The sequence below is a fragment of the Podarcis gaigeae genome (assembly GCF_964106915.1).
Source record: "Podarcis gaigeae genome assembly, chromosome: 1".
Taxonomy (NCBI): domain Eukaryota; kingdom Metazoa; phylum Chordata; class Lepidosauria; order Squamata; family Lacertidae; genus Podarcis; species Podarcis gaigeae.
The window spans coordinates 32703952-32718030 of record NC_139678.1 but is presented as its reverse complement, the minus strand read 5'-3'; the positions used below and the strand labels follow the sequence as shown (position 1 = coordinate 32718030).

General features: G+C 43.2%; 1 protein-coding gene across 4 annotated transcripts in view; it reads left to right on the top strand.

The window, feature by feature from the left end:
* The window catches only part of MIPOL1 (mirror-image polydactyly 1), a 192761-nt gene that overhangs the window by 152719 nt on the left and 25963 nt on the right, over positions 1-14079 (top strand). For all 4 annotated transcript variants that reach the window (XM_083741529.1, XM_083741530.1, XM_083741531.1 and 1 more), the window contains one exon: positions 6714-6944. In XM_083741529.1, coding sequence (XP_083597655.1) covers positions 6714-6944 — 231 coding nt within the window. The remainder of the gene's footprint in view (positions 1-6713; positions 6945-14079) is intronic.

The window sequence follows — 14079 nt, the reverse complement described above, 5'->3', positions numbered from 1 at the left end:
ATTGGCTTCTTCCATTTCCCTTGTAATGTTATCTCAAGAATACTTCCAGCCACAAAACCCGTGGTGTGATTTTTGCTGAAGATTCCAAAATGGCATTTGAATATATATGCGTGGATGCAGAATACGTATTGCTAGAGCAACAGCATTGCAGGCAGTTTGCAACACCTCTGTCCCCATTAAGCTGCTCCTATTGTGAGCGAATAAAAGAGTAAGCAAATTCTGGCATGAGCAAATGGACATTAAAAAAAAAAAAGTTGCTTCTGATTCTTCCCCAACGTTTTTGAGATATTTGCCAGGAACATACAGGAAGCGGCTGATAGACAATTAAATAGCTAATACAGTATACCTGACTGCATAATTAGCAAACAGTTTGCGTCATATGCAAAGTAGGCGCAGAACTGGGAAACTGGAATACAGCCTTTCCTTGTTGCAAAGGGGCCCAAGAGGGTTGGGTTGCTTTCTAACAGGGTTGAGGAACCTGTGACACCCCACCCCCAGATGTTGAACTCCAGTTCCCATCAGTCTCAGCCAACACGGTCAATGGTCAGGAATAATGGCAGTTGTAGTCCAGCGACTTTTGAAAGGCACTGGGATCCCTTGCACTACCATTATATAGTGTTTTAACAAGGAAATACAGGTCTTTAAAAGAGATCTCTTGATTCTTTTATAACAAAACTATTTTCTTACACACCAGAGGTGAATATCCACCATTCAAAAGATGCATTGAAAAGCATTCCTCAAACCACTTTGCATCAGGGCTTTAGAATTGCTGAACAAATTCTGCAGAGAGAGGGAAGATAAAGTTTCTTTTAAGAGTTCTTTAACATAATCAGTTTGATAGCAACCCAAAACACCTTTACTACCATTAAATATTTACCAAGACTTGGCTTTTGGGAGAAGGGCAGTTCAGAGCAGTGTGCTTGGCTCCATGCAATGGTATTGATTAGCTATCAGAAGGACATAGTTAATGAATAACTTTAGGCATTACTGAGCACTCAACATTCCTGTCAAGTTTTTTTTTTTTTTTTACCTGAAGATGACCTAAACTAAAGTCAGTTGGAACTGACACTAACCCTGCCGCAGATTGCTCAAGAATACGTAAGATATGAACAAAAGGTTCAGACAAATCGGTTGATCAATGCTTAAGCAATCCATTCTAATGGCTGTTGTCATCACTGCTGGACTTTAGAACCAAGCGTGTTTACATTTAATTAGAAAGAACACACAGTTTACATCGCACGGTAGCTATCAATATCGAATTGGAATTGATTTCCGCTCTGTCTCCTGAATCACTATTTCCTTCAAGCTAATTTTTAGAAAGCAGCTTGCAAGATGAGCTGTATAAATTTTAAAGCAGGGTAAACCTATTTCCTGGGGATGATAATAAAAGTAAATGGCATATAGCACAGCCATTAAGTTGGACTTGCTTTTGAGGTGATTCCAGTGCCCGAGTTGTATTCCAGCAGTGAGAGATTTTCTGTTATCAGAAAAGTGTCACTTTTGACTGAATGACCACTTCGCATAATTCTTCACTTTGCTGAAAATGTGGAGTTACTCCTTCAAGTGTCTTTAAAAACCCCACAAAAGATATATTAAGGTGACATCATGCTGTCAGAATGTTTTTGAAGCAGAGTGCTCTTTTGCTGGGGGTTTTGGCATTCTGCATGAAATTAGGATCGTTACTCTGTCTTCAATTCCACCTCGTGTGCCCACTCTTCATGGCAAATTGGCCTTTTGAATTTGTCATGCGGCACAATTTTATGCCTGTTTACCTATATTTATGTCTGATTGTGTTCAGAGGGATTTATTCCACATGAAGAATGGCTATAGTTCAGTAGAAGAGTGCTTTTAGGAGGACGTGGGTGGCGCTGTGGTCTAAACCACTGAGCCTCTTGGACTTGCCAATCGGGAGATTGGTGGTTTGAATCCCCGTGACGGGGTGAGCTCCCGTTGCTCTGTCCCAGCTTCTGCCAACCTAGCAGTTCGAAAGCATGCCAGCGCAAGTAGATAAATAGGTACCGCTGCAGCAGGATGGTAAACACCATTTCTGTGTGCTCTGTTTTCCGTCATGGTGTCCCGTTGCACCAGAAGTGGTTTAGTCATGCTGGCCACATGACCCGGAAAGCTGTCTGTGGACGAGCGCTGGCTCCCTCGGCCTGAAAACAAGATGAGCACCGCAACCCCATAGTCGCCTTTGATTGGACTTAACCGTCCAGGGGTCCTTTACCTTTACCTAGAACGCACACTTTGCCCTTGGATTATCCCACGATCAATCCCTGGCATCTCTAGGTAGGACTAGGAAAGACTTCTATGTCTGTCACAAGTCAGGGTAGACAGAGGTAAGCAGCCTGTAGCCTGGGTGGTGCATGTGGCCCCTGACTTCATTTGATGCGGCCCTCCCTTGCCTCCTGAAGCTGCTTCATCCTTCCAACCCCTAAGAATTCTCTCCTTCCTCTCCTTAATTTCCTTTTTATCTGGATTTTGTTGTATCTCACTAAGTCATATTTAAAGTAGATCCACTGAAATCAAGGAACATTATTTTGTTTATTACGTTTGTAGCCTGCCTTTTTCTTCAAGGAGCACACAGTGGTGAACATGGTTCTTCCCCTTATTTAATCCTCACAACAACCCTGTGAGGTAGATTCAGCTGAGAGGCAGTGGTTGACCCAGGAACACCCAGTGAGCTTTTTGGCTGAGTGAGGATTTTAACCCTGTTCCTCCTGGTCCAACACGCTAACCACTGCACCACACTGACTCTTCTTGTTTTATTTGGGCTTTTTGTGACTAACTGAAGTCCATTGATTTGAATGGGTGCAGAAGAGGCCAACTCAAACATGATCTTTTCATGTTTCTTCAAGTATAGTAAACATAAGCCAGAGGCCTTCAAGCTCTCTGATGTTCTGCAAGCGTCATCTAATCCAGCCTCCTGCAAAGCAGTAATCATCCATGACAGCATGACAGCATCCATGACAGCTGGCCACCCAAAATCTGCTTCAAATCCTCCAAGGAAGGAGAGTCCTTCACCTCCCAAGGAAGTCCATCCCACTGTCAAACAGCTCTTATTATCAGAAAGTTCTTCCTGGTGTTCAGTCAGAATCTCCTTTCTTGTAACTTGAATCCTTTGGTTCGGTCCAATCCTATGCATCTTTATTTGGACGTAAATTAATGCACATGTTTTAACTCTTTTTAATTTTTAATTTTTGTAACCCACCATGGGACCTGCAGGTGAACGGCAGAAAATAAAGTGAAGAAGAACTAAATTCTAGGCTTCTCTTTATGAAACTCTTTAAGTGCCTTAAAAGCAAGACAGTGATGTCTTCAGCTTACAGCTTTACATTTTCCTTTGAAATGCTTGAGTATTTAATTTTCCCCCGTCTCTTTTTTTGTGTGTGTGTGTGTGTGTGTGAAATGCGAGTCAATATATTTTATCTGCTACTCTTCCAGTGGTTTTTATTTATTTATTTTAGACTCTCTGCTCTGTGGATTTTTCGTATTTCTTTATACATTATTTATAGTTTCAGAATGTCCTTATTTAATTGAATAGGTACCTCGCACCATTTTCAAACAACCTCAGGTGGTAGGTGTAATGACATACCGATACTCTGACCTTTAACTTTTAGATTCCTATTAAATCAGCCATATTTTACTTATGCATGCGCAGAGGGTTTTAATTTCTATATGATCTGGCAATGCGGTCGTGTTTTCTGCAGAAAGGAAAGGGGAGTGCCAACACTCTTGACACAGAGTTCTGTTTGTTATTCAGTGCTTACTTTTCAAATCTCAAAATAGGAAAACACAATTTATGCCTCATTTCTTACTTCCATGATGGTTCAAATGTGTGACATCCAATCTATCCAACCCAATGTTTGCACATGGTGGGGAGAATGGTTCCCTGCAAAAGCAATATAGGGCAAAGATTTTAAAAAGCTGCTCAGATTATGTATTTATTTTAAACAAAAATAATTAAAGAAAGATATCCACTCATTCATTTATATTGTGGTAACCTTGAATAATAATAAAATAATAATAATAATAATAATAATAATAATAATAATAATAATAATAAATTTTATTTATATCCCGCCCTCCCCAGCCAAAGCCGGGCTGAGGGCGGCTAACAACAATAAAATAGTGCAACATTCTAAAAACATTTCATTATAAACATTAATTAAAATCAAATTAATGGCAACCATTAAGCTAAAGTTCTGTGAAGGTTGCCAAAGGAGGGAGTCAGGCTGCGCCCTGACCAAAGGCCTGGTGGAACAACTCTGTCTTGCAGGCCCTGCGGAAAGATGTCAAGTTCCACAGGGCTCTAGTCTCTTGTGACAGAGCGTTCCACCAGATTGGAGCCGTAGCCGAAAAAGCCCTGGCTCTAGTTGAAGTCACTGTTTCTCAGCCTAGTCTACCTCACTGGGTTGCTATGTGGAACAACATAGGTTAACTGCATAAATACCACACTGTGGGATTGATGGTAGTAATAATGGGGTAAAACTGTGATAAATAGTGCACCCTAAGCATGGGGACGCAGGTGGCGCTGTGGGTAAAAGCCTCAGCGCCTAGGGCTTGCCGATCGAAAGGTCGGCGGTTCGAATCCCTGCGGCGGGGTGCGCTCCTGTCGTTCGGTCCCAGCGCCTGCCAACCTAGCAGTTCGAAAGCACCTCCGGGTGCAAGTAGATAAATAGGGACCGCTTACCAGCGGGAAGGTAAACGGTGATTCCATGTGCGGCTCTGGCTCTGGCTCTGGCTCTGGCCAGAGCAGCGATGTCACGCTGGCCACGTGACCCGGAAGTGTCTCCGGACAGCGCTGGCCCCTGGCCTCTTGAGTGAGATGGGCGCACAACCCCAGAGTCTGTCAAGACTGGCCCGTACGGGCAGGGGTAGCTTTACCTTTTACCTTTAAGCATGTTTCATCACTTTCCAATAGTGTGCTCCTATGCTTGTTTACTGAGAAGCAAGTTCAATATAGTTCAGTGGGACTTAAAGTGTGCATAGAATTGCAGCCTTAGTAGCACATTTTAATTGCTCTTAACAGCCACTAACTGTCATCCATGGGGTCTAACCAATCAGATGATCTGATTCTAAAAGACCATTGAATGTGCACCTGGATTTTGCTCCACCCAAAGCCAGCCTTAGATGTGGACATGCAGAGTGCTCACCCTGGGCACCAAGCTGAAAGCTGCACTGATTGTAGTGAGCTCAGTATTTTTAACCTTCTTCCCCCACCCCACCCGCCCACCAAGTTCTACAGCGCAGGTGGGGAACCTATGATGCTCCAGAAGCTGTTGCGCTCATTAAGTCTCAAGTCCTAGCTGGCTTGGGATGATCCTTAGCAGTGGCAACAGAGGAGGTGCGAGCCATACTGCTGCTTCTCAGATACTTCTGCAGAAATAAAGAGATACGTATAGGGTTGTGTCCAATGGAGTTGTAACGTTAGCCCAAGGGCTTCCACTTCTGTCGTGGAACTTCCCTTCTCTCTCCTCCCTCCACATATCCCCAAATTGGAGGGTCATGTGGAGAGAGGAGCAGGGTAGTTTCCATCGCACAAGCAGAAGTCTTTGTGCTAATGGGATGGTCTCAATGGATCCGTTCCCCAAGCTGTTAATGTATCTTGACATGGAGGATATGCAAGATCATGAAAAGGAAAGGAAAGGAAAGTGCTAATTATTCACACTTCCTCTGTTTCAGCTACTGGCTGTTCAGCTACTGTTACAGCCATTGGCTGTAACAAAATGTTATGCTGTTGGTCAATAGTACATTAGTATATTTAATCCTGGGACGCAGGTGGCGCTGTGGGTTAAAGCCTCAGCGCCTAGGACTTGCCGATCGAAAGGTCGGCGGTTCGAATCCCTGTGGCGGGGTACGCTCCCGCTGCTTGGTCCCAGCGCCTGCCAACCTAGCAGTTCGAAAGCACCTCCGGGTGCAAGTAGATAAATAGGGACCGCTCACCGGCGGGAAGGTAAACGGCGTTTCCGTGTGCGGCTCTGGCTCTGGCTCTGGCCAGAGCAGCGATGTCACGCTGGCCACGTGACCCGGAAGTGTCTCCGGACAGCGCTGGCCCCTGGCCTCTTAAGTGAGATGGGCGCACAACCCCAGAGTCTGTCAAGACTGGCCCGTACGGGCAGGGGTACCTTTACCTTTACCTTTATATTTAATCCTGGGTTTTTTATTTGTTTCGTGAGAATAGGCCATATCACTTCCCTCTACTTCATAGTACTGCTGAGAGGCAAGTGGTCTGTATACAGTGGTACCTCGGGTTAAGTACTTGATTCATTCCAGAGGTCCGTACTTAACCTGAAACTGTTCTTAACCTGAAGCACCACTTTAGCTAATGGGGCCTCCCGCTGCTGCTGCGCCACCAGAGCACAATTTCTGTTCTCATCCTGAAGCAAAGTTCTTAACCTGAGGTAATATTTCTGGGTTAGCGGAGTCTGTAACCTGAAGTGTATGTAACCTGAAGCGTATGTAACTCGAGGTACCACTGTAGTATGATATGCATGCATCATTATGCAAACGTTGATTTAGTTTTGTGTTTATTTTTAAAGTATTGTGGAACCATTAGCACCGGTGCTTCAGATCTTCTTGGCTTGCAGTTTGAATTTTACATTGAAATATTTTGGCCATGGCATATTTGTACCATCTTTTAAAAGTCCTCTTTTTACATGCCAAACCTGCACTGACCATACTGAAAAGACCTACCTTTTTTGTTTTTGCAGTTTACACCAGTCTTTGTCTCAAGAAGTGAACCTTAAGGATCAGTTCAACGCCACTCTCATAACTTATGAAAAAGCTCTGAAAAACAGAGAGGATGTTGTGTCGATGCTACTGCTTCAAAATGAGGAGCTGACGGCCCATCTTCAGCAAGCAGCGGAAGAGAGAGCAAATGCAGAATTGAAGTTTCAGCAAGCTTTAGAGGCTTCACAGGAGGCCAGTGAGAAACTTCAAAAGTAAGTACATTGTCTTTCTTTTTGGAAAACGGCGTTTGTCAACTAAATGGGCCCCTCTTCCTGTAACACAAAGAGATTCAAGTTAGAAAACAGACAGAAATCCCTATTAAAGTTAGTGGGCCAATTCTTATCTGAATATTTATTCAGGCTTAATAGGACAGCTATTTATTGCTATATCCAGCAACAAAACTGTAGGGTTTTTATTTGTCAGCTTAGCTTAGTTATAACATCTGAAGAAGAGATAGGATTCTTGTGTATTTATTTATCTTCTATAACAGAGGTCTTCTTCTTCAGCGATCACTTGTAGCCGAGTAAGATTGTCTTCCATAAACACAATTTTGACAATGTGTACGTAAGTGACTGTGGAGGCCAATTCTGGACCCACACGTCCTTCCACAGTGGGGACATTGGTTTCTGGGTGGAAGTTGATCACGGTGTGGATTTGCCAAGTGTGCCTTCCTCTTTGCACGTTTCTCCCTTCTGTCCTGAGTTTGAGTGTCTTCAAAGCCCATGACACCTCTGGTAAAGGTTGTTCCCCAATTTGAGCGCTCACAGGCCAGTGTTTCCCAGTTGCTGGTGTTTATACTACATTTTTAAAGATTTGCCTTGAGACAGACCTTGTGACTATCAAGATGTTGTTGGACTCCAGTGACCTTCAACCCAAGTCAAGATGGCCAATGATCAGGGGTGATGGAAATTGTAGTCCAACAGCAACTGGAGGGCCACAGGTTCATGCTTGCTTCACACGTTATAGACTCATGTCTATATGCACATGTCAGTTGGATCCAGACTGGATGGATGGAAAGGGTCCTTCTGTTTGCAGACATCTTTTTCTTCACAAAAGGCATCCTACCAGTAGGGAAGATGGGGAGGGGTGACTTTTACCAGTTCCTCCCAACCCATGCAGCTCCTAGCACCATTTCCCAGGGTGTTGTAGGAGGATTGCCCAGCCCTCCACAACAGTGTCAGAGGTAGTGCCAGGGGTTGCATGGGGAGTCGGAATCTGCCCCCTCCCCCCAACCCCCCCCCCACACGGAACATCCCCTGAGCAGAACTGCATTCAAGGGATGTTCCTACTTAGAGGAGCAAAGTCTGGATCCAGCCCTGTAACATTTGAAGCAACTTTGTATATGCTGCTGAAATGCCTGGAACATTTCAGTTTCCCATTTAGGTAGTCCATATATTTGACTGTAACATGTTTGCCCTATTCAGTTATTCTTCTCTTCATACATGAGAGGGAGAATGGGAATGCACTTTGCTCTTTGACATGTCCCCATTGCTTGGCTCCGCCACCCTCCATGCATTAATAATAATACCTCTCTGCATTGCTTTTTCTGTTGGTCGCACGGTGTTCCCTTCTCAATCTTACACAGTACCAGTTTAGAGAGAATGGCACATTTCTCATGTCCTGCACACGTCTAGAGGCAGGTCAGGTGAAGCATGATGATTAATGGTGGAAAAGGCTCATGCTTCCCAGCAGCTTCCAGGCACAGCATATCTCATGTTGTTCTGCCATGTAGTTGCCAGCTTCCATGGGCCCAGATGAAATGAAAATCAGTGAATGCACCTTATTTTTCTCTTCATGGAAGGCTAAAGTTGAGTAGATCTGGCTGTTTGTTAATATTTCTTTAAGTTCAGATGTGTGCTTTCCTGCTGAAAAAAGTTTATGCCCAAATCAGTTTACCGGAATATCCAAAATTAAAAAGGCCAGGTTTTTCTTGGCTACTTTGCAGTACAGATCAAATCAATCACAGTCCTTGAACACATGTTCAGCATATTTCTTTTCTGTTCAGTATCATGGGGGAAGTTTGCAAAAGAAAGGAAAAAAGGACATCAATGTTTTCAATTTTGCTAGGGCTGCCATATTTCAAAAAGTAAAAACCAGGACACCCCAAAAGTTGTTGAGCTTTTCCCTCCCACAAAACGCAAAAAAAAACCCCAAACCCATAAAGTTTTGATTGACTTGCCTAAGATCCAGGACAAACTGCTGCCTGCCGAAAATCCCCCCTGGACCTTTGAAATCCGGACAAAATTTGTACATGTGGCAGCCCTAATTTTGATCTGTCTGAAAAATGCCTGACATTGTCAAAACTCAATAGTTGGCAGTAGTTTTCTTGCCAAAGAATTAGGCCTAATGCACCAGTTTAAAAGGATCTGTACTACCTATTGGCTTCCAGGCCCAAGTGCTGGTACACGCCTTTAGAGCCCTAAATGACTTGGGACCCAGATAACTGAAGAACGACATCTTCCCTTATCAACCTGCTTGTGCATTAACCTGCTGTGACCATTTTTCAGGTGCCATTTGTCAGGTGTCATGACAAGGGGCTTTCTCTGCAATGCCCACCCCTTGCCAACTCTGGGATGACCCTCCCTACAGAGACCCACCTGGCAGTCACATTATGATCCTTTTGTTGCCAAGCTAAAATAGTTTTATCCACCCAGTCATTTTTAATTTGTGCCTGTTTTCATTTGCTGTAGCTCTGTGGTAGATAATCTCTTTGGCACGCAAAAGAGTCCCGGGTTCAATTGTTGGCATCTCCAGGTAGGGCTGGGAGAGCCTTGGTCCTGAAATCCTGGATGTTGTTGTTGTTTAGTCATTTAGTTGTGTCCGACTCTTCATGACCCCATGGACCAGAGCACGTCTTCCACTGCCTCCCGCAGTTTAGTCAAACTCATGCTGCTAACTTCGAGAACACTGTCCAACCACCTCGTCCTCTGTTGTCCCCTTCTCCTTGTGCCCTCCATCTTTCCCAGCATCAGGGTCTTTTCCAGGGAGTTTTCTCTTCTCATGAGGGGGCCAAAGTACTGGAGCCTCAGCTTCACGATCTGCCCTTCCAGTGAGCACTCAGGGCTGATTTCCTTAAGAATGGAGAGGTTTGATCTTCTTGCAGTCCATGGGACTCTCAAGAGTCTCCTCCAGCACCATAATTCAAGAGCATCAATTCTTCGGCGATCAGCCTTCTTTATGGTCCAGCTCTCACTTCCATGCATCACTACTGGGAAAACCATGGCTTTGACTATACGGACCTTTGTTGGCAAGGTGATGTCTCTGCTTTTTAAGATGCTGTCTAGGAAATCCTGGATAGCCACTGCCAATCAGTGTAAACAAAACTGATCTTTAGTCTGTATAAAGCAGCTTCTTATGCTGCTGTGTAATAATTATGTGTTCTGTCTGTTTTACTGCATTTAAGTTGTGATAAATGGCTGTGTTTCTAAATAGAATAAAGGATGGCATAAATATTTTTTTTTAAAATAACCAGTGAACCTTGCTCTTTCACTCCCAATTTTCTACTGAGCATATCTGTTGAGTGCCCTGGGTATGCTATTGACAGTCTCCCCCAGCACCTTCTAGAGGCGAAAGGAGTTCTCCCTAAGTATATGCATTGCCGTGCTGTGATCTTCATTGTGTAGCCACCAAGAATTCCTGCTTTCCCCCCAAAGGAATCCTGGCAACCAGCAAGGCCCCTGCAGTCATATTTTGTGAGCGTCACTGTACCAGGAAACCATTCTGCTCCGAAGGTCTAGAACTCCTCTTGGAAACCCATTGTTTGATTCCCTGCCAGTGAAAGAGCAACATCTACCCCCCAGATCTTTGTTTCAAACAGCAGCTTGTTAGGAAGGAAATACATAATTAACTGAAAAGTTACACAGTAATTCTGTGTAAGAACTGGACTGTTTCACACATTGTATGTTTTGACACATATCCTGGAGCAGCTAAGTTGAACTCTAGAGCAGCATCTCATGTTCCTGTTACGCCAAAGAGAAGCTGCAATTATTACCAGTAAATTCTTGCTTACCACTTGCCCCACCTTAGAGACAGACTGTCAGCTGCCAAACCTGTAAAGGCAGCAATTTTCTTCTTAGTATAGCAACCAAGGGGTCAAACATCATATATCTCTCCTGTTGCACAGACTGAGCTGACAAAAATGCTATTATATAATGATACAATTATGCCGTGACAGTCATTTCGATATCAGTTAATTCCCAGTGATAGTCAGCTGAATATTGGCTCATTTTGGAACAGCGAAAACAAAGACCTTTTTTTGTGAATTCATGTTGCATTGTGATATTATTTATTTTTCAATTATTTTAAGCAGCTGTTGTGAAACAGTTTCCTCGGTTCACTTCAACTGCTAGGTTTCACGCAGTGCAATCATGTGCACATTTTCATAGATGTGAGGCCCTCTCCTTTCTTCCTAGCAAGTGCGCCTTGGTTTTGGGAACCTTGGTTTGGAATGTTCTGTACACTTTTAAATACAGCTGCAAGAATATTACCCGGACTGCACATTTCCGTCCAATTGTTACCAGTTTCAGCGCTCCCAGTCTGTTTTTGGCCCTATCTTAAAGCACTGGTGTGGCATCATCCCCACACATGCCAGCTCCCCTTCAGACCTCCCTGTATTGAGAGGGAATATATTCCAAGTGTAATAATAATAATAATAATAATAATAATAATAATAATAATAATAATATGATGATAATTATTTATTTATACCACGCCCATCTGGCTGGGTTTCCCCAGCCACTCTGGGCGGCTTCCAACAAAATGTTAAAATACAGCGGTCTGTTAAACATTAAAAGCTTCCCTAAACAGGTCTGCCTTCAGATGTCTTCTAAAAGTCTGGTAGTTCTTCTTCTCTTTGACATCTGGTGGGAGGGAGTTCCACAGGGCGGGTGCCACTACCGAGAAGGCCCTCTGCCTGGTTCCCTGTAACTTGGCTTCTCGTAGTGAAGGAACCGCCAGAAGGCCCTCGGCGCTGGATCTCAGTGTCTGGGCTGAACGATGGGGGTGGAGACGCTCTTTCAGGTATACTGGACTGAGGCCGTTTAGGGCTTTAAAGGTCAGCACCAACACTTGAATTGTGCTGGGAAATGTATTGAATTTAGCTGTATCTGCATAGAATCTTCCCTGTGATCCTGATCAGGAGGAGAATTCTAAGCATGTTCCTATTTCCTTCTCAAAGTTTATCAGTAGGAACTCTGAAGTGAAGCAGTGGACACCGTACTCGGGGACATCGGAGACAGAGCTTCCATGCACCTTCCTTCCCCCTCCCTTTTAGAATAACACAGATTCACCCCAAACACCTGAAAAGGACTTCAGTCTCTCCATAGACTAGACCAGGTTGGCTGCCATAAAGGATAGCTAGACCTCCTACATTTCTCTTTGTACCAGAGTAATTTAGTTAAAGCCATGATTTGCCTGTCTTAGATTTTCACTTAATTTGGGGGATCATTTTCTGGAAAGCAAAGTAGAGAAACTGCAGCATGTAAGAGGGCAAAATATTTTGAAAAGTTCCATCCAGTTAGCTGTGAATCTGGGCAGTATCCCATTTCTGTTCTTTAGTGTTAAAATAATTTGCTGTTACAATAGAGTATAGGCCAGGATTATCTCAGAGAAAATTTTCTAGCTTTGCTCTAATCCTCCCCAAACCAGGAGTGCTGTAATGGACCTGCAGATATAACCTGAACCATGCTAACTCTAACGTGAGCTTTTATGAGAAGAATTAATTCAATTTGACATGCTTAACTACTCAGGGAAAAATTGTCTGCCAGGTTAGTTAATGCTAAAATCAGCCTTCTGAGCCTGTAGCAAAATTAAACAGCTGGGCAAAGTCTTTTGACAACAACAGCATGCCCTTTTTATCAAGAAACTGTGGAAATGCTTACTGCATCTTCCCAGCACCCCCAGTCATCCACCCCATCTTATAATTCAACCTGCAAACAGATTAAGCAGCTGAGTTTGTGGAAAGTGTGTTTACTTTGAGCTAAGAACCCTTGTGTGGCACTATAGAGATTCCACTGACACCTCTGGGAGAGCCACACAGACAGTTCTTACTCATCAGCAGGAAAACCAGGCTAAGAATTTGCAGTTTCTTTGTAACCTCAACGGCTTCATACAAATGAGTATTTTTCAATTAGGCCAGAACTACTTTTCTTAGCCTTTATTAATGAGAGAGAGAGAGAAAGATATGAAATATTCTGCATTTTTAAAAGGAACTGACTGATCCCTGTACTGATAGACTTCCTACCACGCTAATTTTGCCAAACTCCATCCCCATTTCCCAAGTAGTTATCATTTGTAATGGGAAACCAGGTATTCCCACTCAATTTTTTAAAAAATGCAAAGTGTATGCTTTGCATAAGTAATAATGAAAATCAATGCAACCCACCTGATTTCTAATATCCTTAATTTTCCATCACATCTGTCTATTAATAGTTATGGCTTGAAGTTCTCTTAAGAGTATAACATGCAGGTGGGATGAAGTCCTTTTTATTAGGTGCCAACCTATGATAGTGCCTTGATAATCTTTGGAAGAAATAGTGAAATTATTATTTATATATTGGAATGTTTCGTAATATACTGTGATAGCAGAAGGTTAGCAAATATTGCTATGGATCTTTCTAAAATATTTATACCCCATCTTTCCTCTTCAATCCAAAGGCAGCTAACATCATAAATGAACTTAATCATTTTTCAGAACCCCAAGGGATGTCAGGGCTGAGTCACACAACATCTGGGCTTCTCCTAGCTGCTACTCTTGTCATGGCCGCTCTCCATGTTAATGGAAAGAAAACCATGTGATCTAAACATTTGCAAGTATTTTCAACACCCAACACAAAAGAGAGATGGCTTGCAGCAGCATGCAGAGCTACAGATAATGCTCATGTTACAAAACATTCTCATCTCAAGCAGGGAATCGACCAAGGGCTGTAGGAGGAAGCAGCCAGCATGAGTGATAATGTGATTCAGTCCTCATTATATTTAGGCATTTTATAGTTTGAATACTTGTTAAGTTGCTCACCTATCTGTTAGAGAAAATACATAGCCAACCTGGATTTATTCATCCATCAGGTTTTTCTACCACCCTTCAGTAGACAATTATTGAAGTGGTTTGTACAAATTTTGTCTCTGAATTAGCAGACAAGCCTCTCTGAGGACCAAGGTGCATAGGTCAGTCAAATTATGTTGGCTGCGGAAGCACCCATTCCTTTCCTGGCACTGAAATGTAACCATAATGAAGTAAATAGCTAACATTTCCCTGCCCTTTCATGACATCCAAAATCAGTTTCTTGAAGTAGACACCTAATTATAAGGCTGGTCGCCAGTGTGCCTCTTGAAGCACAATAAGATAGG